Genomic DNA, 27,995 nt, shown 5'->3' with positions numbered 1-27,995 from the left:
ACCCAGACGCCATTACGTGCCCAAAGCATAAGAAAACGTGCAAGGGAACCTGTTTTGTAGAATGATGACACCTTTTCGTTTGCGATGTAATTTAATATCCGTGTAGTAGTAAAATGCTTGCGGTTTTTACCAGTTTTACTCAATCGAAAGTCCTGATTATAGACGTCTCGACGAGATCCAAGGTATGGGAATATTCTGTGTATGGATGTGCTGATGATTGACCCGTTTATTTCATGATATCTGGTCGATTAATTTTTTGGTATTTTTACTGGGTGTGTTTTATCATGGAGGTACATATGTAGGATTAGAGACACTATACGGCTGTTGTACGTTTGTTGTGTAGGTAGGAATTTAAGAATTCCTGCCAGCAGCACCGAAAAGGGCAAAATGATTGTGAACAAATGCTAAATTATCTTTAAAATATCCAACGTATCCAAGCCTAACTGGTATAAAGCCCTTGAAAGTACTCTGATGAAGCATTTACGTCACCAGACCAGTTTTGATTTCACTTAATATTAATTTAAATGAGAATAAAAATGAAATTTGTTGTTTTATTTTTAATGATAAATTCATGAACCATGAATGAGAATGATCATGTGACTCGACTGTGAAGAACTTTTTTTGAGAGGGGGGGGGGGAGGCTGAAAAATTCTTCCACCTCGCCACCAATTGAATTTCTCGACATTTATTCAGTCCGATATGGTACTTGTAGGTATAAAAAAGTGTATAAAGGTGGTTATCTTTACTTATATAGACCCCGTGGCTAGATTCCCTTTTTTCCAGAATTTTGACATTATTTTTATATTATGTCAAAATTGAGAAAAAAGGAATCTAGCGCCCCAGTCATTATATTATTATAAGCAAAATCCTAAAATATTTTGAAAACAATTTAACTTTCAGTGAGTGTAATTTGAGCTAATTTAGTGCGGATAAATTGGTGGCGAGGTGCGGAAAATTATCCTTTTTTTTTTCTCAGGGCCACCTGTCCTGGGTAGCTTGTTCAGTACAGTGCTTTGGTTTATTTATTGTGAACCAACAACAAGGTCACAGATGATGTTGTTTTCTTCAGATTTAAACAAATCCTTCTCTAATTTACTACTAGTACTAGTCTTCTAGCACCACCACCGAGGATACTCTCTCAAAAGTTCCTTGATCTTTATTATGTGGTCTCGATCAACTCCACTTTGTGTTTACTAGAAAACCTTAACATGTTATCATATTCATGGCATAGAGTAGGATCTGTCCTTTGAAATTTGGCTTGATAAAAACGGAATTACCAACCAAATTTCCGTTTGTTGTATATTAAGGGAATCAATGTGTGGTGATGAGGTTTTCAACTAGTGGTTTAAACCCGCGCCGAGTCCTGGACTTGATAATTTTACCAAGACGAAGTCGAAGTAAACTATCAAGAACCAGGCCTCGGTGGGTTTAAACCACTAGTTGAAAACCGATTCAACACACTTTGATTCCCATAATTCATAAATACCTTTTCGGTCAAAAAACATTAACACTTTTTAGTCAAAAGGTAAAATAAATGCGAAAATTATAATTATTCAATGATTTCTTTCAACACAACACCCCTCCAGCAATGAAATGGTTAGGCCCTCAGGTAAACAGCTCCTTATAAGGAGACGCTGTGCTCGGCGCGCATATCGCGTGATGTTGCACAACTGTTTCAGCCGTTGCTCTCGACCAATAGGAATGAAGAAACTGTCTTATACGCACAGGTGCAAGCGCGCGTGTCACGCCCATGTTATAACACTTTTTACTGGTGTTATATTATTCGTTCAAACAACACCTTGTGATGCCCTCTCGACCAATCAAAATGGATAAACTGTCTTAGGTACGTATTTATGAATGCTTGTTACTGGTCTTCAGCTGTTTGCTCATCCTGAAAATCACGTGGAAATTTGGTTGGTAGTCCTGTTTTCATCAAGGAAGAAATTTCATGCAAAGCAATTTTTTGTGCTTAGCAGCTCTATACTTGGGTCCAGGTCAGCTTAGCTCAAACAAACAGGGGAAAGATTTAGATTCAGACCACTTTACTGCCCTCTTGTGGATTTAAAGAAAATTCTCTGTGACAGAGCTAAGCCAAAAGCCAGTATTACTCACTGGAGAACAACATGTGTGTGATCTACAGTCTTTGTCTTTGTAGACACAGACACGTTTCCAAGACGAATAGAGCATGCCTTAAAAAATGATGCATAAATACCCCAGACAGTTTCTCTACTTCTACATGATATGTATTGGTGGAGAGCTCGTCACGTGGGGGTGTTTAAACGGTTGATAATGACCAATGTTTATAACCGGCTGGCTTCCGCATGTCGGCGCACAACATAATCACGCGGAACGCGCAATTCATAGCTATGTAACAACGCATAGTCTATTTCTAAGCGCGCGCGCGTTATCTATTTCTAAGCGCGCGCGCGTTCTTACATGTCTGTTTAAAACCTTGCAGGGTCGTTCCATGCGATAAAGGCCCTCGCCTTCGGCTCAGGCTTTTATCACACGGTAATTCGACCCTGTCGGCTTTAAACGGCCGTGTAAGAACTCGTCGCTACCCTTTTATTCCCTTATTAAGGCTATGGTCGTTAAAAATAGTTTCTTGATTTGAGATAACGTTGTTACGTTTTGGCCCATGGCTAGCAGACCTGTACATGTATGCTTCGTTTTTGAAAAGGAAACGGCACCAAGGAATTTTCTCCCTTTGTAAAGGGGAACCTACACGTATGAGAAAATTGCAAAATTCTACTGGAGCATTTCAAGGGCACCAAGGCAATTACCAGGGGGGCATGGAGGCGGAGGCAAGCGCCTTTCGTTACCTCCGTAAAAGTCATGAATCAGTCCTGGGCTAGGATCCCAAAATGTGTGTGTTGAGTTTAGAAGTTGAACTTAAAAGGAAGATAGGGGGATGGTATTTACATGCCCCCCAGAAGCAGGATACAGGAAATCCTCACTGTGTTATCAGAGCCAGGCATACGCCTCGCCTTACTTTACAGGAATCAATTATCATGATACCTAAAATACAATGATCTATTCCTAGTGTTCCCTACATGCCCTTTTGGTGATTTCTCTCAATATAATTCGAGTTAACTGTTCCTTGACAGAGTCGGTTTTAATTGGGCCTGGGTCTTTTGAAATCAAAACCGATGAAATCGTGTACTTCTTTTCTACAGAAGAGTCAACCTGCTGGTCAGAACAGGTAACCGAAGGAACCGCCCAAATTTACATCATGTCAGTTTGCTAATTTATTTTGTTTATGGCCTTTTTTTTCATTTTCTTTTTGAGTCGGAAACTAATGTGTTAGTCAACGTTATTTACAAATCAGTACTACATACAGTGTGTAGACCAGGAAGTTACACTTGCACTTTTAAAATGTTTTCTCACTTTTCCAGATTCACAGATTTTATAAAAACTTCCTGTGTTTTTGTTTTTTATTCTGCAGGTGTGCGGTGCCTTTTCCCCTTTTCCAAGAAATCCAACATAGGGAGTTGGGTTTTATGCCTGTGATAAATCAGTGACAGAAAGGGGTTCGGCTTGGTTAACTCTGAAGATGCCACAGTAGTGAATGTGATGTTTGCGGAACGCTGCCACAGTCAAAAGTTGTCATAAACTTAGACTGGCGTCTGAACTGAGTCAGCATCATTACGGACAATTTCCTGTTCACATTTTGCACTCGGGGCACAAGTTCTGTGCCTACTGTTGCCTGGCACGGGACAACCATCCCGTTAAGGGTAGCCCCGGCCTGCAGGGTTCACTCAGTAAAGGATAGGGGAAACCACATTGATGCGCTGGCCGTAAGAAGCTTCAGGATACAAACATGACTATGGGGTAAATAAGACAAATAAATATTGTCCAAACATGGCTCCCGTTAGTCATACATCGTCCCGAAGTCTGCTTGAACAGACATTGCTTTCCAATGAGTGTAACCGGGCCAAGTTTGACATGGAGAGGTCTAACAGAGAACTTCCGGCCGTCGCTGATGGAAACGCTTGCTGTGGAATCATGGCTTCCAACAAGTTCCTGTGAGTCTGATTCAGGCGTTTTCCCCCCTTTTTTTCTTTTTCCCCCTCCCTGTCCCCTCCAAGTCAACCTACAATGATTACACTTCCTGCTCTTCAGTCTTGGCTAGGGCACGAGCTGGAAACGCGGGGCATCGATGCCGTCATCTACACCCGTTACATCCTAAGCATTCTCCAGCAGGACGGCTTCGAGCCCGAGACCGATTGTGACCGCTTCATCCCCAAGAAGGATGTGAGGTCAGCAAAGGCCAAAGGTCATCAGTATAAATTCCGCAAGTCGTGGACGGCGGATGACTGGAAGAAGTATGCAGTCCTAGAGTGCCTGCAAGCTGTTACAGAAAAGGTAAACATTTTGTACTCCACTGCAGTCTAGAGTCTCACCAAATTCCATCTCCTGTGCCTAATAGGCCCTAATTTTTTGCTTAGGAAAATTGCACAGGAAACCAGTCATATATGTGAATCGAATCGGTCACGGTGATAATGGCATTTTGGCTGGTAACCTTATTCTGATATTAAAGGCAGTGGACACTACTGGTAATTACTCAAAATAAATATTAGCTTAAAACCTTTCTTGGTGACGAGTAATGGGGAGAGGTTGATGGTATAAAACATTGTGAGAAACGGCTCCCTCTGAAGTGCCATAGTTTTCGAGAAAGAAGCAATTTTCCACGAATTTGATTTTGAGATCTCAGATTTAGAACTTGAGGTCTCGAAATCAACCATCTAAACGCACACAACTTCGTGTGACAAGGGTGTTCTCTTCTTTTATTATTATCTCGCCATTTTGATGACCGATTGAGCTCAAATTTTCACAGGTTAGTTAAATGCATATATGTTGTGATACACCAACTGTGAAGGCTAGTCTTTGACAATTACCAATAGTGTCCACTGCCTTTAAAGCATAATAAATTGTTTTATGCTGAGCATTTTTATATTGCTTTAAATGAAATTGGTCCTCGGTTCAATTGTCGTTTTTTTACAAGATTAATTTTACAAGACTTACATCAAAATGAGAAAAAAGTTAAACATGGTTTAACATTTAACTATTTTGATTTGGTCTTGTCCGGTCATGAGTTTACTGGCCTGCGATAAAATCACTGGTCTTTTGCCTCCTGGTCCAGTGTAAAATTTGAGCCAAGCATCTCCTTTGTAATGCTTTGTCATTTCCTGTAATGTGGTGTAGTGAGTGTGTGTATGACAGAGTTCACACAGAAAAGAGTCTATTCGGGTCATGACTCATGACCTTTTCTTTGACCTTTATAGTTCAGTGGAAGTTGGTGAAGACTTGCAGCCATTTTTGGCCGCTATGGTAACTTTCGTACCAGCCACTTGTGGCCGGTATGGTCTCTCAAGGGCTCGCGGGTTAATGTTCCACATTGTTTTTTCCAATGTGCTGTTCTTATCGCCCCCAATTTCAGAATCACACCTCAAATTTAAACTGAAACAGTTAGAATTGCAAGTTTCAATACTAAAGGTATTCTGTTATTTATGTAAATAAATATAACTCATTACTGTAGTGACTCCCAGCTGCAGCAGCTTGTGCATTGTTTACAGAACAATACCAGAGGCATGCATTATAGACTTGATGCAAACTGATTGTACTTTGTATTTAAACGAATATTGGGTTATTTAGGAAACAATAGTACTTACATACATGAAAACATATTTAGGATTGTATTTCATTTTTCTATTAGTTTTCTACCACTGCAATATTTATCCATACTTGCATGATTGTTAGTTTTAAAATAAATATTTTACTGGCTGGCACATTCAGTTTACTTGTTACCTATGCACATCTAAAGTGTAGTATGTGTATCACTATGGCACTTGTCTGCCACTTGTCTGCCACTTGTCTCAATGTCCCACATGTATTTTTCATGCATGTGAATGTATTCTTTTAAAGTACAGACACATACATGCACCGGTACATGTACATACGAAGTACACGCAGTGCACTGATCATGCTTGGGCAGGGCATGTGCATACATGTACAAACATGAGTACTACATGATGTATAAGAAGGAAACTGGAACCTGAATATCAGGGAAGTCAAAAATGTACTACATTAAATAAATAGCATAAAAATGTACATTATATAAACAGTGTTGGGGTTGGTGTGGGGGGGGGGGGGGGTCCAGGAAACCCTGTAAACAAAAAGTAATGTAGCCTACATCTGTACACTGTTTTTCAGTGTTTACCAACTGCACACATGCTGTAAATTGCCTACAGTAAATGTATGCAGTGTACCAGTGTGTGCCAGCCCTGTTTAAATTGTGTACCAGTGTGTGCCAGCCCTGTTTAAATTGTGTTATTGTTAATAAAGTCTAAATCGTTTCTAAGAAAACATAATTTAATTGTATACCAGACATTATGTCATTTTGAGTAGGGTCCCCTCAGCTAGAGGTCAATCATTGGCCACTCACAAAATCATGTGTGTACTGTACACATGTACGTAGATGATAATTTTTCCCAAACTGTCAATGATCATTTTTCCGGCTTAAAGGCAGTGGACACTATTGATAATTGTCAAAGACTAGCCTTCACAGCTGGTGTATCTCAACATATGCATAAAATAACAAACCTGTGAAAATTTGAGCTCAATCGGTCATCAAAGTTACGAGATAATAATGAAAGAAGAAAACACCCTTGTCACACGAAGTTGTGTGCGTTTAGATGGTTGATTTTGAGACCTCAAGTTCTAAACTTGAGGTCTCGAAATCAAATTAGTGGAAAATAACATCTTTCTCATAAACTATGGCACTTCAGAGGGAGCTGTTTCTCACAATGTTTTATACCACCAACCTCTCCCCATTACTTGTCACCAAGAAAGGTTTTTTTGCTAATAATTATTTTGAGTAATTACCAATAGTGTCCACTGCCTTTAAGATCGGCACGTATCGTACATAAATAGTACATCAATGCAAGGTATATTGACATTTTTTGCAATGTCATTGTGTTATTGTAAACAGTGTTAGTTTAAAAGTAAACAAAAACATCTGGAGGTAACATTCATGTGGTAATTTTGAGGGTACTGTCAAAGTGTCTGTAGGATTATTGTATTGGCCCGATTAGCTTTTGTTGACTGGTGTAGCATCACAAAGAAATTGTAAAACCATTATCTATGTATGTACATGTACTTGTGAAGAATGATGCATATTGTGTCCTTGTTCACAAGGCTAGATAATGTAGTGCGAAGGCTACAACTGCGAATGATGTACCCCATACATGTACTATATGGTGACAAGTACATGTACATACACCAATACCTGTGATGACTTGAGATTATGCACCGAATAATTACATGTGCTGTGCTTGTGTGATCAGCCAAATTTGGGTGTCTGGTATGTTGGTGCAGACAAGCATTGGCTACCACTGCAATACCACAGCGAGGTTACATTGTACATGTTTGTTGTAGGCCCCCACTCTGTAGCAGGGGCATATAATGAGCAGAGCTACATGTACAATTTTTATTTTTTGTACAAAGTTTTATGTACAATTATAGTAGGCTTTTCCCCAGATGTACTTTGGTTAATGATTGTGCTTTTGAACAAAGAAAGCACGGGTTTTAATTTTTAGTTTTGATTGACATGCATTGGGGAGTAAAACTTGGCACATTGACAACTGATGTTCCGCAGCAGTAATAATCCCACAAGAGTTGTTACACATTGGATCACTCACTCTTCAAATTAGACTTGTCAAAGGCAAGCAGTAGCTCTACATTAAGATGTGAAATCTACATGTAAAAGTCACCCCTTTTTTTATGTGAAGTAGAGTGTGTTCTGTCTACATTTTCATTGAGATTGTGTTTGTTTTGTGTGTATAAGTTTTGTTTTGGGGTTTTTTTTTTTTTGTTTTTTTTTTTTGGGGGGGGGGTGCTCTTTAATGTGCAAATGAGTCTTTTTTTTCCAGTTTATACTGCGTCCTCTTACAACTAGATCACTGAGTGCTCTCTGTGCTCAGAGTAAAAACTTGTGACCTGCCGGTATAAAACAAGATAATTTTAACCAAAATTATAGATTAACTACTACACATTGTACATGGTATGTAATGTGTACATGTACATGTAATGTACTGAATTAATTATTTAAATGTTTGATATCAGGTCTCGGGGATTCATAAAATTGATCACTTTTAATTGGTCATTGACCTGTTATGTACACATTTAGCATTTGTAATCAGCTATTTTTAAAAGGAGCAGTTTGTACTTCACAAGGTGCAAAGTTTAAACAGTTAACAAATTCAACTCTGGCATTCTGGCCTTGTTTGGTTTTACATGTAGGGCCTTGGCCTTCCTTCTGTTCACAAACATGACAAATAAATTATACATGACCTTGTGTACAGTCAAAAAGAAAATCTAGATTTTTAGGTACAGTACCGGAACTATGCATTACGATAAAGTGTGCATTTATGGACATGAGAAAAACAAAGTTTTATTTAAAATTGTCATCAAACATGACAAAGGAATATACATTGACTGCTACATGTATGACGTACAGAGGCCTATGACTGCGTGTACACTGTATAATATGAAAACTTGTAAAGTTGTACTTTTTTTATACGGTACTTGCATGATTTGAAGTAAATACAGTTAAAAACCTAATCACATGAGACAAAAAAGTCTAGTTTGATACTATGTTTTCAAATAAATAGAGAGAGAGGACTTGGTGGCCAGTCTCATCCAGGCCTCTCCAGTGAGATGCAACATTCCTAGGATTCCACACGAGTCATGCTAAGGGATTCACAGATGAAGTAATCAAATAAGAAAAAGAAGGAAAACAAGAAATCAAAATATCATTGCAGTGAACTTGGGGGTCTGCACCCACACGCAGTTCTGAAGCATCATGGCGCAGTTGTTTTGTTCCTGCAACAGACGAGAATATGTTGTTCAAGATGTTGATTCTAAGATCTACTCTGAATGAGGGGTGGCGTCTTCATCGTTTAGTTTTCCGGATGATATAACTTTCTTCATGAACACATTCCGTCTCCCTGATAAGTTATCTGGGTCTGAAGATGTGTTGGCGACATTTTTTTTCTTCAAAACCTCTTTATCCTGTGGGATGAACAAACTTATTGAACTTGGAACGACAGTCACGCTTAAAGCCATGATGAAGTTTACAAACTTGGAAGTTATCTTTTGAGACAAGAAATCTGTGGAAACAGCTTTCACTGTGACTTATGATTCTGCATTGACCAAGTGTTCTGAAAGTAGAGATCCCAGGAATATATCTTGCCGACTCCTCAATGTGTTTTTGGTTTTTGGATTGGAATTTATTGTCCGACTGCCACAGTGTTCCATTTTGGTGATTACAACCGGGTCACACTGTGTGGAGTTTGCAAAGTTGCTGCGCTCCTTTTCTCAGTGAATTTTACATTGTGCAGATCTACTACATGTATCTAACCATATTTGGAGAATTTCTGCACTATTCGTCTGCACCATGACTACTGTGAGAATCTTGGCCATTGACAGATTGCGTGGTGCAAATTACTTTTGATCAAGGCTTTTTGCATGTCAGTAACACGATTGGGGATAAAAAATATATTTGATGAAATCTGAGAAATATCGATTCCAATGAAAGGAAAGGAATACCTGCATTAACAGAAACAAAAACAATTGTTTCTGTTGTAGCCTTTTGTTTCAAAACTGAATGACATTCCATGGGGAGAAAAAATTCCTGTTCTTTGCAGTTGTTTATAAATCTCCATAGCAACAGGTCAGTTGCATACAATTGTGAGCGAGTGAATTATGGAGTATACATCTGCTGAGCTTTGTGGAGACTTGGAATAATACGACCAGTCGGTGCTCTCCTTAAGGATGGATGAAAATGATTTGAATGATTCCTGTGGTGATGACCAAGATTTAGCGGTAATTTTGTTGTTGATTTTTAATGGGCCAGTGGGCCTTTTTTATTATGACAAAAGTTGTGTTTTTAGCACCCGTTTGTCCCTAAGTACCATGCTGCCCTCATATCGTTCTTGCGATGGCATAAAAACAGTCAGCAACTTACTTTTCAGGATGATGCTACATGTATGCCAGAGTAAAGACCATGGGGAAAGTATCGGTCACTGCTTGTTTATGACCTGGGTACATGTATGACTGCAATGATAATAAGACATTTGTCATCAGTAACCGCCAGAAAACTATAAACAGTGGCAAGAGAACATGTAAATTGCTATCTACCTGAACGTAAATGTTTTGCTTGCCGATGTTTCTGTCGCAGAGCAGGCCAAAAACCGGCTTAACTGAGTGCGGATTTAGTCTCATTGTACATGTACTCTAATTGTTGGACAAACAGTATGCACATTTGTTATTGTTGGTTTTTTTTATAGAGTTTTTCCCCTTAGTTATTTTTTTGAATTATTTTGTCTATATTAAACCAAGTGCACTATTGAGGGTAGATTATTTTGCATTATACACATTTTTGTTGTATGGCGTCCTTAACCTTGAAGCATAAGAACAGGACCACTTCAAAAGTTAAATAATTTGATGGAGCAAGTTAATTATTTTAGTAATTGTGTGATAAGCAAGTGTGGGTGTAACGCAGAACTATAAATTAGGTCCAAGTTCATGTGTGCTCGGTTTTTGATCTCTCACACCTGCACACTATGGGATGACAGACATGTGAAACACTTACTCTGCGCATTCAGTACATACAGGGCACACAATGTAAGTTGACGGATATACTGTACACGTACAGTATACTAACATGTTAACGTGTAAATGTTGCACGATACGTGCAAAAAGTGCACCACGTACTGTTTACATTGTATTGTCATTTTGCAGTAAACGCAAATGAGCAAATTGCATTTCACATTTTGTAAGCATGATCATTGATACATTATGTAGTTCATGATGAGTTCATATTAGTTTGTACATTGTACCGTGAAGAAAAAACGTGTCAAACTTAGATGAACTCACAATAATTTCATTTGTACACAACACGAATGAAAATTACAGAAACTCAAAGTACAATGTATATTTTGTTTTTGCACACTTTTTGCTAACATGTAAGAGTATAGTAGTGTAGCTGCTTTTTTTTTCACGATGGTACATGTACATTTACACACAAATGTGTGTGGGAGATGAGGCCTTGGAACAAGGAAATTAGGTTGTGAGTACTGTAGTTTTATGCAAAGACAATTGGTGTAGGCTACAATATATAAGGTGCAGTACCTCTGTATGACTTAAACGAATTTCAATCAAAAAGTACGTAAAAGGATCGCTTCCGTAATGAAATGGTACATTCAAAAATCGAGAAATTGTGATTCAGTACTAAACTACATTGTAGACGACAATACTTATTCTGGTCATTGACTTCTCTCTCTGCAGGATTGTGGCATTGAAAGCCTTGTGGAAGAGCTCTGCGTTAAACTGAAACGAGTGAAGGAGGAACGTGATAGAGGAACCAAGGATGGAGTGGGTAGCAGTGAAGATGACCCTTCCTCGTCGATGAAGCCAACGACCAAACTTGCCCGACAAGAAAATCCTGCAACTCAAGCTGCAAAGTAAGAAACTGTAAAATGGAAATTCTTTTAAAGTGAAGGAAGAATTTTATTTGAGATTAAAAGTTTACCTCAGACCCTCTTCGGACCTTTGGCTCTGATTTATGTACAATAAGACCTCATAAATTATCATTTGGTGCTTGAAACGGGGCATGGTTTGACAGAGTACTGGGTTCTTTTACGTGTTACACAACACATGGGACACATTTACTCCCATAAATGGCCGACCGTGTTAGTTCTCAAAGCAAAAGGAAAACCACGCAATTTCGAGGCACATTTGTGTGGATCATTGTGTTCTACGTTTAAAGCATCTTTCCTACCATATGCATTTGATAACAAATGGTTACAAATGCTTTTTATACTGTAACTCGTCCGATCCAAGGCAACGTGTCCCTTTAATTAAATAACAACTGTTTCTTTTCTCTTTTTGTAAAGGTACTACCAAGCTTTCCCAGCTCTGAGTGACAAGACTAATACTATGTTGATGTCAGAGTCCAAGCCGCAGGGAGCATGGGGAGCCAAGAAGTCTCCCGACGGTCAGCATGCCAAGGACAGGAGAGTCACTAAAAGTGTGTCAGCCTCGACTTCCAGAGGAAGCCGATCTCCAACAAGGAAGCATCAGCGAGCAAAGAGCCTTCCCAACAGTGTGAGCCACCGTGTGGAAAGCCCGGTGTTCGTGGTTCCAAAATATCATACCAAGAAAGGTTCCGGGAGAAAGGAGGCAGACGGGGGAAGGCCATTGGCCCCGAGGAGTAGGGACAGGAAAGGAAAAATTGGGGAGAGGGTTTGTATTGTGACCAGACAAGCAAGTCAGAGCAGCCAGCAACATTGGCAGGCCAGTGACCAGCCGAACCACTTGGATGCGAGTCCTACTCAGGTTCCAGAATTTGAAGAAGATTTTGAAGATGTTGTGGTGGATGAAAAGGAGATCAGCTGGTACACAGAGCCTGTTGTGGCAGTCCTTGATCAGGGCAAGCACTTAAGCAAGCTTCAGACCGTTTACAAATCAGATCCCTCTAGTCCATCAGTGAAGACACCAAGCAGTGAGAATAGTTTGGATGAGGCTGTCAGCTCACTGGCAGAAAGTCTTTGTCGCAACATTTTTGAAGATGATGTGTACAAATCGGTTGAAAATCTGTCAAGTTGCGGTCTGATGCAGGCAGGACTAACACCAGAAGGTCCAGGAGGTAGTCCATGCGTAGCTCCACAAGATACAACAGTTCAAGGCATCCTCGAGGGTGATTCTGCTGAAAGGGGTAGACATGGAGATAAGCCTGATCTGTTGCCTTTGTTGGACTCTTGTATGTTTGATCAGTACGCTAGTCAAGGAAGGAATACTTCAGCTCTTCAGGCTATGCCGTTGTTAGTGGTTGACAGCCAGACCAGTCTGGGTAGGCTTCAGGGCCTGCCAAATGAAGATCAGGAGGTAGATGGAATACCAAAGCAGACATCTGCTTCTGCAAAACAAGAGTATTGGAGACAGGACGAGGTGCTTGCCACTGACCTGATTGGGGGTGCTTGCAATCTTTCCTCCATATGGGATCAGGATGTTCAACCTCCAAAGGAACCGTGGGAAAGATCTCCACTGAAGATGCCTTCATCTGTATGGGAAGACAACAAGAGCATAAATGAAGGGGAAAGTTTGGATCAAGGGATCAACAGTCCAGCAGAGTTGAGGGGTAGCAACCAGGATTTGCCAGAAGCCCTTAGAGTCTTGGTAGATCATGGGAAGGTAGCAAGGGGTCCAATAGGGTCAGCACGAGAGGAAGGATCACTGCTTCGTATTTGCAGTCCAACCCACAGCCACCACCAGTGCTCCACCACTTCAGCTCTAAGTAGTGAGTTCAGACCAGGTAATTTCTCCTTTTCAGAGGAAGCATTCAGCCATGACACCTCTCTGCCAAGTCCTAACAGCGTTCTATCCTGTTGTAGTGACACAGGAAGCCCTTTCTTCTCTGAGAGTGAGCAAGACTCTCTCGCAAAGGGGATCAAGTCAGCTTACAATCTGGATGAGTCAACACCAACGGCCGATGACACCCAGCATTTTGATATCAATAGTGCTTTGTGGTCTACCTATGATGCTCAGCCTCGATACCCACACCTTCCCAAAATAGTTCGCTGGAATGATGGAATCTTTCAAAGGGATGCAGTGTTTAGGAGACGGAAGAATTCCTTCATCGAAGGTGGTGTGTATGGGAGTCCGTACAGCAGTCAGAATAACAGTCACTATAACAGCTGCAGCACTAGTCCCTGCGAGAGCAGCAGTCTGCGGGATCTTTGGAATCCATCCTCAGTTCAAGAGGTGTCCTCCCTGGTCTCTTCAATGCAAGAATTGATCACCTCCGAGTCTGGATCTAAGGCTCAGCTGTCAGAGTCTAGACTGAGCGATTGTTCCTCGCGGAGAAGCAACATGACCCCAGAGATGATGCTGGATTCCTCTCAGCAGGATGAGCAGAGCTTGATCGAAGACAGTCTGATGGACAGCCCAGTCTTTATCTGCTCTAGGAGTTCCTCCAGATTTGAGTTTGCCCGCAGTGTCAGTGATCTAGACGGTAGTCTGAGTCCTGGTACTGAAACAGATGAGATGGTGTCAGAGGCAGAGTTACTTGAGGAAGCTTTGAAGGATGTAGGTGAGATGGATGAAACATACAAGTGCAATAAGAAAGAGGGAGGTGGTGATCAAATTACCAAAGAAGAAGGGGAATCCAGTGACTCCCACAAGCAGAGTTTCCCAACGGATGGCAGTTCTCAGGAGCTTACCCCGTCCTGGATGACCCCACCTCATCAAGGTGGTGCTGCCGGCTTCTCTGATGATCTCTGCTCTGACAAGAGTCAGGGTTCTCTAAGCCTGACTGGAATTGTTCCTTCAATAAGTAAGCCAGAGGCTGTTAGGAAGGGACTACTCAATTTTGATCTTGCGGTTGGTGGGTCAAGTCCAAAGCGACAACAGACCCCTGAGGTTGATGGTAGCTTGGATTTACTCATTTCTCCGAAGACGCATTTCCGGCCGATCCATGCGACGATATCTCCTGACAACTCATCTGGGGATGAAGTTCCTGGGAAAGATCTCAACCGAACAAGAGGCCTCTTGGATTCCTCACATGTTGGGAGTTTTGGGGATTCTCACGTCAGTAAAGTTGTTGGGAGTGCACCTCACAAGTCGCCCCAACTAATCTCTGGTGAACAGTGGTCATGGTCTGAACCGTCCAATTTCCAAGGAGGAAGTCCTAATCTTGGCGGCAGACTTGATGATGTATCTTGTGTCAAAGGTCAATTTCATGGACATAAACCAAAGTATGAGAACTTGTCATGGGTCAGCGGACAACGTCGAGATGTTACGATTAAAGCAGTCGGTGAAAACGGTCCAAAGGATGCACTTTGCGGTGCTGAGTTCAAACCTTCTGTGAATCTGGACTATGAAGGGCAGGTAGTTAAGCTTTATTTCTCAGTTACATTTTTTCGGACACTTAAAAACTACATCTTAGCTTGCCTGCAGAAGGATGCCACAATAACAAACTTATGATAAATACTAAGCATGCATGATGGTAGTGTCTCTATACTGCCATTTTGTAGTGATTCAGATTTCTGGCACCATTTCTGAACACTTTTTTTATACCAGGCATGGAACTTTTCAGCTGTTCAGTAGATATCCTTCCTTTATTTTTTCTGCTTATAAAGAAATTCTGTCCTGTGATATTTTTCTCCAGTGATGAGAACAATGCTTCTAAAAGCTTTGTGAAATTTAAAACTCCCAGGTTTACCGAAAGTTGGAAAGGCCATCAGTTCAACATACCTCAAAAAATGTGGATATATTCTTTTTTTGTCAGCACTGAATCTCACCCCTGAAAGCTGGTGTCTTTATGACCAATTCCACATTCTAAGATTTCTTGTTTCTGTAACCAATAATTCTGAATTTGATTGTTCTAGATTTTCCCGTTTGACGACGAAGCTTTTCTTCAAGGAGAGGGGTTGAGTGATTCAGATAGTAGCAACCTGAAGCCTCTGTACTCGTCCGACCTGGAAGAGAAATGGCTGAGGGAGGCAGCGGGAGATGCAAATCAAAGCAGACCACCTTGGAGAAAACACAGACGGAAAGCAGGTATGAAAAGTCTTAAAGAATTTCAATCTCCAGTCAAAGGTCCCCACAGCACCATGACTGATTGGACTCTGATGACATTGCTGTGATTATTATTATTATTATTATTATTATTATTATTATTATTATTATTATTATTATTATTATTATTATTATTATTATTATTATTATTATTATTATTATTATTATTATTATTATTATTGATATCAATGGCACCAAAACCATTGAACTCAAGCAAGTTTATTTGATAGACTTTTGTTTTATCTTACGTGTAATGTTTTTCTGAAGGCTGATTTAAGTTTGAAGATGGACAACCTTCTCTTTTTGCTAAGGGACATTTTACTTTTGGTTTTTGGAACTGTTTGAGTTGTAATTCTGTGTAAATGTAGATATACGATATATACGATAGATATACGAATACAAAATTTGTGGGTGTTACAAACTGATATTTTGTTCCACAACCATGTTACCTTGAAGTGAAATGCTTCTCAAATTACTCTATAATAAATTAGAAAGCTGCTGTACTTCTCTAAACGAGTCAGTTTTTATTACCAAACATTTACCTTTCCTTTAAATTAATTTGTTTATCTCTCTTGAAGCCATTCGTAAAAAGCCGTGTAGTTTCTTCTTGGAGGGAAAGTGTCGAAGGACGGAGTGCCCATTCGCTCATGATGTCAGCGGCATCACATGTCGGTTCTGGGAGGAGGAACAGTGCTTCAAAGGAGAGGAATGTCCCTTCTTGCATGGCTATCCAAGGTAAAAGCACTATATAAATCTGACATCTTTAAGGAAAATAGAATTAGCTATTTCAAACAACTTTCCAACCAAAAGGACCGAAAATAGTCAAAGGAACGGACGAGTTCGGACGAGTTCGCCTTAGATCGGACGAGTTGCTCTATAAAAAGCGTTCGGAAACCGTTTGTTATGAAATGCATATGGTTAGAAAGATGTTTTAAAAGTAGAATATAATGATCCACACAAGTATCACTCAAAACTGTCTGTTTTCTTTTTACGTCGCGAACTATCATGGTCGGCCATTTATGGGAGTCAAAATTTTGACTCCCATAAATGGGCGACCGTGTTTTTGGACGAGGTAAAAAGAAAACCACGCAATTTCGAGGCATATTGTATTCTACTTTTACAACATCTTTCAAACCATATGCATTTTATAACAAACGGTTTCAAAACGCTTTTCAAAGACCAACGCGACCGATCCAAGGCAACGTGTTCCTTTAATGATGTCCTGACGTTTAGACCCTAGCAGGGTCTTTCTCAAAGGTTAAAGACTATTTAAAGAGTTTGCACAGAACCTTCAGTTACAAACAAATCTAAGCAATTGCTCTTCGAACAAGTGGATGAAGAGGGACCGACTGCGACGGACACTTCTGACACAAGTCTAAAAAAAAAAAATTAAACATTTGATAAGTTTCTTAAAGACACGATAGAACGAAGGTCGTAGATAGGCGTATGCCAACCAATATCTAGTCAATTACTGGATGGGTTGAACTCCATGTATGTATGTTCGACAAAGGTAATGAAGATTGAAAATAAATTATTATTATTATTTTTCTTTTTTTACCCATAAGATTGAAAATCGATTTTACATAATACTTGCATGGTATCAAAATGGTCATGTTGGAAAAGCTCCCTTGAAATGTAGGTGCCTGAAATGCTGTATTTTTGGTACAGAAAAAAGTCAAACGATTTGTTTTGATTTTGAGATTTCAAAATTCAATCATTGAAAACAGTGAAGAAATTTCTTGTTTTTTTTCCTTATTATTTTCTTGCGTCTCTAAGACTGACTGAGCTTAATCTAGCGCTAGGAACTAAAAATCGGGGTTCATTTTGCATCTCACAGATATTTTCTCTACTCTTTTAAAACAGTAAAATACCGTCAAAAGACAGGAGTGTAGTCTTTGAAACCAACCTTGGGGAAGAAGGCTCCCCCCAAAACACGGACAGAGATGGTCTTGAGACATCACTTCATCTTGAGCAGGTAAAAATAAAAAATAGGAGTTCTTACATGTTTATTGCGCATTTTACAATAACTGTATCAATGCGTTTTACATTAGTGCCCTAGTCATTTGGCAAATAAAATTCCTGTATTCTTTCTTAGCTCCCTGGCGCTCCAATGACCTTTACAAAGAAATAACTATAGTAAAGTGTCTTGCTCAAGGACACAAGAGTCATGACTGGGATTTGAACCCACACCCCGATGATTAAACTACCAGAACTTGAATTCGATGCTCTAAGCTATTTGGCCATGACACCCTACAGCTTTACAAAACATTGCAGCACGTCTCTTCACACTAGCCTTGCTCAAGGCAGTTGAATTATTCACTCCGAAAAAAAAAGACCGCCGCTGTATAAAAACCCACCCGTATCTGGCACTCACTAAAACATACTTCCATATCATCCCTGAGTTGCCATGACACATGTTTTGTTTTTTATACCTTTCGTCCTAGATGAATCCTGCCTCTCCGATTACAGCTTCAGAGGGCGCCATACCCATCCCTACCAACAGTTGTAACTCTGCAAAGTATGGTCAAGAGGCGTCTAATTCTAGCCCTCGCCACCCTAGGTCTCTACCAATTCGTATCACGAAACGCAGGTGACATTTGCCCTCTCATTAGCACTTTGTATAAATATTTATTTTGTAAATATTTTATTTCTTGTAAAGAGATAAGCAGACCCCTTGCATACGTCGCAAAACTCAAACAGCACCCTCAAAGAGGTAAAATAATACAGGCATACAACTTTTCAGATGATCGGCTGATTTCTTCTTTTTCTTTTCAAAACAGTGCCATAGAAAACTTAAAAACACTGTACAAAAGTTAAGTGTGATTGGCCTTTCAACTCTTTTTTTGCAATTGGAAAGTTGCATGTCTGATAACAACTCGTCGTTGAATGACAGTTGAGCTCGGCGGCATGTACAAACCCGCATCCGTTGTTTCACTTCGACAATAGCGGCCTTTGAAAGGGGTCTATTGACTGTGTATCATATAACATAAATTACTCTTGGTACTCATGCGCATTGATGTAGTTCCAAACCTCGCATGGAACTGGCTTTTTCTGTACCCGTTTTAACCCATTTGCAACTCAAGGGTGTGTGTTTAACACATGCAGAGTGCATTTAAAATATCCTTGGCACCTTTTTGTACCCAAGCTAGCCCAAACTCCCTTAGTGTTTGCACTCATTGTTACCCAGTGGAACCTCGGTCATTTAGACTTCTTTATGGCTGTATAGAAGCTGTTTCTTAAAAAAATATAGAATATATATATATTAAACAAAAAAAATTAAGTGTGTGCTTATCTTCAAAATGAATATTTTAAAGAATTAAAAACACAAAAAATATTGATATTAAAGGCAAATTTGTTGATATCAAGTACAGAAATATACATTGATAAAATGTACCGATGCAATGTTACAACAAATCCAAACTAGAAATGCATAGAGTAGTTTAGATATGCAAACAAACAGATTTAAATTCTTTGAGGTTATTGTTGCTCGTCTTAAAAGGAATGAAGACACCCTCTATTGGTCGGTTAGTAAAACTGACCCTTTTTATTGGTCTTTCCAAACATCAGCTAGTCCAGCTTTAGGCTCAAGGCTCTGTTTTATATTGAAATATCGTGCAAGATGCAAAGTGGTCCAATGGCTCCAGATTGCTGGAGCTGGTAATTCGGTTTGGAAAAGGCCCTTTGACGTCCTTTTTCTACCAATCTATCCAACTCGCTCGTACACAGGTACCCGTTTAACTGATAACCAATGAGACTCTAAAACATCACTTTGACCTGGGTGAATTCCCCTACGTTAGTCAAATGGAAAGCTGTGGAGCAAAATACTATGCCGAGATCTGGTGTTAAATTAAACACGAAAAAAAAGTATGTTCTTGTTAGTTTGTTTCTTTGTTTTTAATCAAACAAAAAGTGAAAGTTGAAAAGAAAAAAAAATGAATACCAAAAAGTGTCTGCGCTTTTAAGGAATTTTTATTAATTGCCAGTTATCAACCAATGATTCAACTGCTTATTAAGAAAACCGATTCATTTTTCAGTGAAAGATTGATTTAAAAAATAAATCAAGCTCTGAAAGTTTGAAATAGTTCAAAGCAAAAACGCAAAAAAACTGACAAAAATGTACATTAGACAGTAGTTGTCGCATAATGTTAAATGTGTTCACTTTGTAGAATAACTGTCAAGTCTTGCTACTCATGTTGTAAAATATGTGTAAATGTAAAATGTGTATCGTATAAAGTGAGGAGTGGTTTTATGAAGTTAAAGATTCCAAGTCCATGCTAAATGTGGAATTGGATCAAGTCTGCAGTGTACAGTAATGGTTATTATCAAAGCTTTGATCGTTGGTTGTAGGTTTATGCTACAGTTCATATGTCAAAGTGCTTATAATACTCGGTTCCTATATACATGTAGTGCTTTATCACATCCCTAAGAGGCTTATCAAAGTGCACAGCATTTTTAAGCTGTTTTTGAAACCCCTGCAAACTTCTTGGCTTCGGCTTTTGGCACCATCGGCCTGTTTGAAGATCCATACCAAAAATGTGGGAGTTTCAAAATTACAGACTTAGCCGAAGCCATGGTTTTTAAAAAGTGCCTATGACATTCGTTGTGCTTAAATGCACCAGACTTCAATGCACAAGTCATGGTAGCAGGTTGATACTCAGTCTGGACCAGTACTATGGTATGGTTTCTGGACTTAATTGTGTACCCTTGTTTCTCATAACTGTATGGTTACATATTTTAGTGTGTAATTCTAGAATTCCCTTCATTTGACTAGAGGTTATGTGTTATAATACATGTGATCAGATTTGTCTGAGATATGTATGAGAGTAGATCCTATATGTCATGTTGAAATGCATGCATATTGCATATTCTTATAGTCATGTGCATGATTTAAACATTTTGCTTTAGTGGGTGTCATGGCTGATCTAGCACACAGGCTCACTAGGCTGGTGCCAGCAATGTTAGACTGGCTATAAATATCTCACCATCTGGGTGCTTTGAGTTGTCTAGGTACTCGGACTATTGCTGGGTACTTGTTTTTTCCTTCAGATTTTTCTTCTGATTTGTCTGATACTTCAAACTTGGTTTGAATCCGAATTTCAAACCAAGTTGGAGAATGGTTGTCATGCGTGTGTGATTCTTTTTTACACCCGCTTGTGTAAATCTTAGTTCATACTCCACAAAAAACCTTGAAAACAAGGTGATTATTCTTGCGACGAAATTGGTGGACAGCAGTTTGGCAAATTCGCTATGCATGAAGCATGAACTGGGTACTAAACAAATTTGTGATATGACATACAGGTACATGTACCGTATGCACAAAGGAAACAATGGTCTTACATATATAAATAAATTTGATATTAAATAAATTTAAGTGTAATAAAAGAAACAAAATTAATGAATAAGTGTAACATAAAGATAAATATATAAGTAAATAATTTAGATATGAATGAAAGGGATGTAAATTCAGTTAGATAAGAAGATAATTTTATGCAGGGACGCAAAGTTAATTATTGGTACGAGATAATAAATGCAATATTAAAGATAAAGAGATACAAGGGAATTTGATGAGATATGTTGCATAGGTTATGTAAATTAAAAACACCAGTTCATTAAATGCCGATAGAACCTGGCAAAGGGTCAGGCAATGAACTTGTAACATATTAAAAGATAAGATTGTTCAAGAGGCAAGTTTAAAGGTAGGGTCATAGTAAAAACTCAAAAAATGAATGAACTTATCTGGTAAGAAGCACTGCAGCTGTTGATAGTTAACTGTTTTGAGAAAGGATTCCCTTTGAAGTAATACGGTTCGGACAATATTTCTCTTTAAATATTTGAATCTGAGAAACAATTCATGCATGAACCTCTATCTCAGATTTCTGATGGTTGGTATTAGTTCGTTATTGCTGCAGCCAGAGATGTGGTTTTCACTGCTATTTACCTAAACGTGGATTGGTTCAAATACCATGACAGTAATTGTTTGCTGTTTTCTCAGCAAGTAGACACTGTATTCAGCTTAAACTTTCACTTGTGACTTTTCTTGTATCTATTTAATAGATAAGAATTATGTCAACAGAAACATGTATGACCTTACCTTTAAAGTTTAGAATTCTCGGGTTGTAGCCGGGTCTGTAGTGGGGCAATGCGACTATGTGTCACAAAGGAAACCACCGAAACAAAATCTAGCATAATTTTTTTAAGCTTGTAGGTGAACTTGATTTTGCAATCAATTTCAAAGGGAATAATTCCAAGGGATATAGCTTTTATTGTTGGAAAGTTTATTCCAAATCTGTAATTTTCAAGAAATGTTATTGCAAAGATATTTTAAGCTTGTGCACATTATGTTGTGAAAGCTATAGTAGGCCTACTTTTTTAAGAAAACTGCTAAAATGGTAAATCTGGAGTTTTTGTTTAAATTTTAGTGGCCTTGTAAGACAGTAGATCAAATTGAGATAAACAACAGTGCTATAAATTGGGAAAATTGCTCAGGGCTATAATAGAAGGCTCCCACTTAAAACAGGATCTCTCAGCTATTTTGTATTTAAATCGCCAATGCCATAATGAAAAATATAGATAAGATATTACATTGGCGAACAGCAGCTATAGAGGGGGCTGTCACAGTGCTCCACAAAAAAATCAAAAGCAAATGTTTTAAGTGCACTGTTTATCTAGGGGATGTTTGTAAACATATTAAGTAGAAAGTGAACTTAGAATTTCAAGGTTGTTTATTGATAATTATTTTTCCCTTTAAAAATGATCGTTTTTAATTGATTTCCTTTATTTATTTTTCTATTATAGTCTCAGGACACAGACTCGGCCATTTTGCCAGTGAGTGCTTACTGAGCTATTGTTGTTGCTGCTGTTGTTTTGGGGCCATTGTTGGTTGGGTTTTGTATTGTTTTTTTTTATTTTATTTTTTATAGGGGTGAAGAGAATTTATCAAGTATCTGTTTGAGTCAGTACAAATATAAATGCCCGTAGCTTTAGGGAACAGATGTGTTTTACCTGAACTATTTGTTAAACATGTCGGAAGGAAATGATGTGGGAGTCATTTAGTTGTTTTAGGTGTCGATATATTGATAATAATTGGGGTCAACATGCTTTGAATGTATGACTGTTTAAAAGTCAAACAGTATGCATAAACAAATTTAATACTAAGGTAAAGGAACAGGCATGTTATTCCAATTTGGTTTTTTCCCGTGGGAAAGTAAAAAGTCTAAAGCCTACACCATTATAATATGCAAGCCCACGCCTTCAGTCAGACCATAATTAAATAAAAACAAAATACGGCGTAATTTGCATTTATATTCAACAAAGAAATACCATGCGTTTTTTTTTTTTTTTTTTTTTTAAGAAATGCTGGTTGTCAACATTGTGCTGCATGGCAGAATTTGTACGCTATATATTTTTATATACACACATGTACTCGTTACAAAATAATCTGTTCCGTGTGAGTGCTCATTACTCAAGTTGAAAATGCCCAATTCTGTAAAGTGGTGTTGTTCAGTTTGAACGAGATTTGTGGAGAACAGAATTTGATAAGTAGTTTTTGCTAGCACCTGTGTTCTCCGTCGATGTAGGGTTGAGGAAAAGCTCCTTATGGGGAAAATTCACTTATTTGAAGTAGAACTAGTAAATTAATGTATACAGAATAGAAGGGATAAGTTATAACAAAACAAAATCCTTTTTCTTAATATTTCAAATTAAAAAATTGAGGTGTGGTAGTGGAAACCCCAAAAGAATTCTTGATGGGCCTGTTTCTGCATGTTTTGTTACACATTATGTAGATGTACCCATTCTGTTGTATCTGGTAGGCTATTCCGCTGATGAACAATTTAAAACAAATTAATAAAAAATGCATGGCAATATAAATTTACAATAATTTTATATTGTCATCTAAACAAAAGTCAAGTATTTTTTAGAGTTCGACAGTGGTTTGGTCAGGTTCTACGATTCTAAGCCCACATGAAGCCTGAACAACACTTCATAATCTTATGTTATATGTGGACCATGTCGCCTGATGGTTTTGCATTGAACGTAAACAACTTCACATTTTGACTTGTCATCAAAAACTCCACTCGTCCTTTTTACTGAATATATTCTATAGATGTTAAATTTGCATCAAGATATAGAATATTAATTTGGTTTTTACACACATCTGTGTAAAGGGTAAACTAAATGCATATATTCAAGAACATTTTAATGAATTTCTGTTTGCCGCAACAGATGCTTCACGATATTAATATCACTCAACCTTCAAATTTAGTATTAATATCAGCCCCGATTTAAATGCATATGGGACTGTAATTTACTCTCTTTTTTTTAAGTCTGATTCTCTTCACTGTTTCAAGTGAAATACTGTTCAAGTAGAAAGGGTAAAAATGCATTTTACATGTCTGTCTAGTGTAGGTATTTTCAAAAAATACCCTGCACGCAAAAATCACATATAATTTATTTGTTGCACAAGATTCAATTTCATCTATCTAAGGAGCCCTCCAAGCCCCCCCCCCCCCCACAACCACATTATGGCTGAATGTACATTGCATTATCTAACCTTTGGACAATCCAATTTCCTAAAGACGCTACAAAGAAAAAGTTCCCTTACGGCACTTGTTTTCGTCTAGATTGGACAAAATTCAAGGTCTGGGTTTTTCATATCACCATAGCAACTACAAAATTGTCGTTGCTGTGTGGAAACAGCTTTCTGTAAGTCAAGTTTAGAGGACAGACTAGACTTTTACCAGTCTACTAACTTTTTATATGTTTTGCAGTTGAGGTTTAGTTAATATCAGCAAGGATAAAAATAGGGATTGAATCTTACACACTTGATCGCTGGAACGAGGCCAGTGATTTTAGTATCAGATCAGTAAACTTATGACCAAACAATTCGGGCAGTCATGTGTTTTACAATTAAATAACAATACTTCACTGTGTAATATCTTGAATTTACACAAATTACGTTCAAATGCTGACCTTTGTCTGGAAAATAACTTTCAATTCTGTTGAGAAATGAAATTAATGCTTTTACGCTCATACATTTATATCTGTAAACACCGCCTTTGTATTGTTTTTATGTGATATTGAAATTGTTGGTTTGATCAAAAGTAACATTCTGTGCATGTTTAAGATATGAATAAGGCAGTAGGTTATTGCTTTCATTTGATTTTAGTTTTGTGTCTGTATTTTAGTTTGACTTTTTACTACATTTCAAGTCCAAAAACTGAGAATTTGGATGGGGGGGTGGTTTTGCCAAAAGAATGAAAAGCCGTTTCTGAACTCATTCATTTAAACCAGCCCCCCCCCCCCCAATCTAATGTTTAATGTTGCCCTCTTTTCTCTATATTCTGACTTTGCCAAAAACTTTTGCACCGTCTCGTATCAATGTTTTTCACTCATTTCTTATATGTTATGCTGTTTTTGTGTTCAATCTTAAGATATGATTATTTTGATTAGGGAGAAGTGGTAGAATAAGACAAGTCTAGCAGTTGCTCAGAAGCAATCAGTGCAAATACATAGACTTGTGCAAGTCATGCCAAGTTCCTTTTGAAGGTGTTGATGGAAGATTTACTACTCAAACTAGAATCATATGTTTCATGTTCTATAGACCTTTATCACGGTGTGGCCATCTTGATTAAACTCCATTGCAACTCATTGTAACCAAACTGAGGCTGGACGAAATAATAGTCTGGTGCCATGTTTATGCAATGAGTGTTAGCATGCATTACTGTTATGGAAACGGGGTTTATGACCAAGATGGTGACAGCGTGATAAAGGTCTGTTGACATCTGTCTGATTCTCATATGAAGAAGATAAATAGTGTCAAAGTTGACTTTATTCATGCAAAGCAAACCTGGGGTTCTTGTACAAAATGCTGGCAATTTAAAAGCATTGTTTGATATTAACCGAGCCAGCTGTGTGTATGCAATTATAAATCACCAGCCTTTTCAGCTTTGAAAGCACATACAGTATCGCTCCTTAAAGGCAGTGGACACTGGTAATTACTCAAAATAATTATCAGCATAAAACCTTACTTGGTAACGAGTAATGGGGAGCTGTTGATAGTGTAAAACATTGTGAGAAACAGCTCCCTCTGAAGTATTGTAGTTTTCGAGAAAGAGGTAATTTTCCACGGATTTGATTTCGAGACCTCAGATTTAGAATTTGAGGTATCGAAATCAACCATCTGAAAGCACACAACTTAGTGTGACCAGGGTGTTTTTTCTTTCATTATTATCTCGCAACTTCGATGACCAATTGAGCTCAAATTTTCACAGGTTTGTTGTTTTATGCATATATGTTGAGATAGACCAAGTGAGAAGACTGGTCTTTGACAATTGTACCAATAGTGTCCAGTGTCTTTAAGAGCATGGTAAGAGGGTCTTGATAACCTAAACTATCCCAAAAGGAAGTAGCCCCCTAATTCTAAGTCTAAGGGGAACCATAACTTTTAAAGGGGCACCAAGGCAACGGAGGCCATGGTCTCTCAGACCTCGTGTAATTCCAGGCCTAATCCAAATCGGGGTAGCATGACAATAAATCAGTTGAAATTGAGACTTTTTCCCCATTTCAACATCTTCTTAAGGAATTTGGCATATGCATCAATATACGCCATTGTTTCATACATGTAATAATAATAATTAAAAGATGTGCAGTTTTGTGTTAATAAGATACATTTATAGAATAAAAATAAGTGTTTTATATTTATACCTTTAATTATATTACTGTGATTGGATGTTGTGATGGGAAGTTAGTTGGTATGTAAATTATTTAAAGACTTTGTTGTGTTATAACTTAATCTCTGCCGTTGGGTATTTCTGTTGTGTTTAAAAAGGTTCTTTCATCTGCTTTTTTTTTTATTATTTATTTTTTGTCTGAAAACAAAACCTACATTTTTAACAGCCACATTTGTTATTTTGTTAAGATGGTTCAGGTAGTTTTTCAATTTATGAAATAGTGTGGGGTTTTTGTCAACTTTATTATTGTTATTGTATTTTTCTTTTGAACAAGCATGTGCATGACAGAATGATCTGACAACCTTGTACCCGCAAGTCTAGCTTTTACCCTTGAACACAAACCCCCATTCGGTAATATTGTCTGTTATATCTCTGGTGTCTAGATAAGTCGTCAAAGTAGCACATACTATTATGTATTGCCTGTGTACCTTACTATTATTTTAGATCAATTTCTTGAGTTCGCTTAGCATTTCTGTGATATTGGACTTGGATTTTATTCCAGAAGTCTTAAATCGATTTCTGACTACATTAACATCCGATCCTCTTAAACACTTTTGTTACTTTTGTACACATAAATTTTCTGAACGATTGCAGGTTGCATGCTAGTCTCGGTTCCAAGACCTCCGCATGGATCAATTTCAAGCCTTGCTACCATGGGCAGCGCACCAAATAGCCTGCTTCTGTCTATCCTTTGTACCATTTCCAAAGACGGTTGTCAACCGAAATAAATTCAAGAAGAAAAGCGTGCCCTCTATCGGGTTATCACGTTACATTATGAGTATGAGATAATTGGACCAAGACTAGTTGCATGCCGGTGAACATTTCCAATGGTTTTCGGATTTGAATTTATGATGTTGTTGAAGCTGTCATAAATGTGGCAAATCATGCATGCCATACATTGATCTCGTTAATTCTACTGGTATGTACATGACATTGTTTATTAAGAGTGTTTTAAGGGAAAGCAACACTTAAGTGGAAATCATTATCTTCATATAAATGTTTTTTTTCTACTGGTCAAATGTCTTTACATGGAATTCAAACATGAATCGTAACTGTTGTATTGATGAACACTCGGATATTTGTCTATGAGCAAGAAAAACCTAATTAGTGATCACAAATTTTACACAATGATGTCAGGTCAACCTTGTGTTTCATTCTTAAAACCACTAAATTCTTAAAACCACTAAAACCATCTCTTACACTAAATTCAAGATTGATAATTCGCACTGTGCTGTGAAACATTACTTCTTGAATCTTTCCACCAAGATGCCGCCAACAAGTCTTGAGTTTGGAGAGAAAGCATCAAATGGGGACATTTTGCCAGTCTGAAATATTGGTGATTATCATTTTTGAACTATATTGTCTATACACAATTACTAATCAACCCTTATGGTGACTGCTATACATGTATATTCCTACACCACTATGTTCTGAAAAACCACCCGATGGTTTACACACACTATAGGGTTAGCGTTAGGGTTAGGATATACGCTAGGGGTGTGATCAAGTGTGCCTAAGCTTTCTGTGTACAACATCTCCAGATAAATTAATGTGTTCTTTTTGTTTTGTGGAATTAACTTGTGCATCAGTATTAAAGTTCTTTGTGAAAGTTAACAACTTGTGTAT

General features: G+C 38.2%; 1 protein-coding gene across 1 annotated transcript; it reads left to right on the top strand.

Annotated features, from left to right (window-relative positions):
• The first annotated feature begins 6 nt into the window (after positions 1 to 6).
• Positions 7 to 27,972, top strand: LOC139940357 (uncharacterized). Its single transcript, XM_071936572.1, has 8 exons — positions 7 to 182; positions 3,446 to 4,365; positions 11,350 to 11,525; positions 11,958 to 14,949; positions 15,450 to 15,621; positions 16,218 to 16,374; positions 17,503 to 17,614; positions 18,084 to 27,972. Exons 2-8 carry the CDS (start codon positions 4,099 to 4,101, stop codon positions 18,231 to 18,233), a joined length of 4,026 nt encoding a protein of 1,341 aa, XP_071792673.1. The 5' UTR covers positions 7 to 182; positions 3,446 to 4,098; the 3' UTR covers positions 18,234 to 27,972.
• The last annotated feature ends 23 nt before the right edge of the window (positions 27,973 to 27,995 follow it).

The sequence above is a fragment of the Asterias amurensis genome, chromosome 8 (genome assembly GCF_032118995.1).
Source record: "Asterias amurensis chromosome 8, ASM3211899v1".
In the NCBI taxonomy this organism is placed as follows: domain Eukaryota; kingdom Metazoa; phylum Echinodermata; class Asteroidea; order Forcipulatida; family Asteriidae; genus Asterias; species Asterias amurensis.
Note: the sequence above shows the minus strand (reverse complement) of the source record. Positions and strands in the feature narration are given on the sequence as shown.

Excerpts from the sequence above, each read along its gene's own strand:
- LOC139940357 (XM_071936572.1), top strand. The coding sequence starts at position 4,099 with ATGATTACACTTCCTGCTCTTCAGTCTTGGCTAGGGCACGAGCTGGAA. Across the intron at positions 15,622-16,217 it reads AAAACACAGACGGAAAGCAG|CCATTCGTAAAAAGCCGTGT; the intron begins GTATGAAAAGTC and ends TCTCTCTTGAAG. Across the intron at positions 16,375-17,502 it reads TTCTTGCATGGCTATCCAAG|TAAAATACCGTCAAAAGACA; the intron begins GTAAAAGCACTA and ends CTTTTAAAACAG.